At 37.4% G+C, this 1,720-nt stretch overlaps 1 protein-coding gene across 1 annotated transcript in view; it reads right to left on the bottom strand.

Annotated features, from left to right (window-relative positions):
* LOC120538217 (hephaestin-like) overlaps positions 1–1,358 on the bottom strand; it is a 70,809-nt gene extending 69,451 nt beyond the window's left edge. The window contains exon 1 of the mRNA XM_039767672.1: positions 1,343–1,358. Coding sequence (XP_039623606.1) covers positions 1,343–1,358 — 16 coding nt within the window. The remainder of the gene's footprint in view (positions 1–1,342) is intronic.
* Between the last annotated feature and the right edge of the window lie 362 nt (positions 1,359–1,720).

Below are 1,720 nucleotides of genomic sequence, written 5' to 3'. Positions count from 1 at the left end.
ATGCTGTACTGTGGTCAGTCCCCTGTAGAATGAACATGTTATAAATATTTTTGCTTTGTCTTCATTTTGATATACTTGATCATTTTTTGCATCTTCACCTGACACTGTTTTGCTTATTCTGATCACCACTATTTTGTGGCAGTGTTGTCTTGATGTTGATATGGAAATGATCCATTAGTATGCACATTAGTATGCACACATGACATCACTGGGTCAATAGTACATGGTGATTCTAATGGGCGGAGCACCAAGTTATGATGTATTACTGTCTTAATAATTGAGCAATCCAAACAAAATAAAGATCACAGTATTCCTGGATCAGTATATGAACGTTTTGACTTGTGAATGAACTGAATGACCGTGAGATAAGTGAAGATTATTTCCAGCAAGATGGGGCAACCTGTCACATGTCAGCTCGCAGCATAGCACAGATTGAATGTTTTTTGGCAATTGGGTCATTTCAAAGGGACTATGGCTACCTGGTTCCCTGGACCTGTTGCCTCCTCTTCCTTTGGAGAGGGCTGCAAGGAAAAGTATACAAGAACAAGCCTCATACACTGGAACAATTACAGTGAAACACTGAACAGGAAATGCTTGCAGATACCATTGCCAGTATGGAGCATGGTGTCGATCTGTGTTTGCAAGAAGAAGGCATCCTTTTCCAACACCGAATGTGATTGGATCATTTACACATCTATCAAGGTATGCACTGTACTTATTTTGTTTCTGTCACTTCATTATTATGTGAGTAACACATCATAACTTTTTGGGGCCCACTCATTAGCATCTCCCTGTATAAAGTTAACACTGTGGATATCCTCATTATCCAAATGTAAGATGTCCCTGTACAAATTTTTAGTTATTGTTTTGCCAGAATTACAACTTTTTGCTGTTTCTTTGACTATGAGTTAAAATTTTGTTTTGGTTTGATGAAATATTGGTCTGATTTTCTGCTTTTTGACCTTGGCATGTGTTCTGATTTATATTTGATCTCCTGGTCCTAATTCCAGACCTTTCCAGCTATTCTTTAGTGGTAATGGAATGGTCATTCACTACACACAGAATGCACCTACAGTCATGTATCAGGTCATTGAAAAGCAATATATGCAAAAAATAATATGTCACAATGAGGTTTAAGAGCTGTCACATATTGGTGTATTGAGAGTTACTGGACACAAGTCATGGATTGACTCCAAAGGATTATCAATTATTTTTGAGAAAAAAACATGACACTTAAAGTATTTGTTTTATACTTTTCCCCATCGGATGCATCTCCTATTATTAATAGTGTGCCCATTAGAAGGGGCACTTATGTGGTCTTTAAAATAAACAAACTCCCTACCTTCCACAGCAGCCATGACCTTAGAAAATTAATAACATGGGGAACAGAAGGAGTGATATGTTTAACTAGCTTTTAATGCTAGTGTTTCACTCCCAAATAACAAGCCCAGTGGAGTGATACATTGTTAATGGTTCATCTACTGTATGTTCTGTCTTCAAAGGGTAGCAGAAGGCTGTATTTCCAGAAACAGTAGCCAGATGATCATCCATCATTCATAGATGAGTTTTAAAGTTTACACTGGCTGTGCCTGCTATTTTATAATCTGAAGCAATATTAGCTTCAATAAAATGAAGGCACATTCTACAAGATATTACAGGCTACTCTAGATAACATTTGCTCCTTCTTCTCCTACTTTCATCAGAACAGTCAGCTGACCAT

The sequence above is a fragment of the Polypterus senegalus genome, chromosome 10 (genome assembly GCF_016835505.1).
Source record: "Polypterus senegalus isolate Bchr_013 chromosome 10, ASM1683550v1, whole genome shotgun sequence".
Taxonomy (NCBI): Eukaryota; Metazoa; Chordata; class Cladistia; order Polypteriformes; family Polypteridae; genus Polypterus; species Polypterus senegalus.
This window is presented reverse-complemented; position numbering and strand designations above follow the sequence as displayed.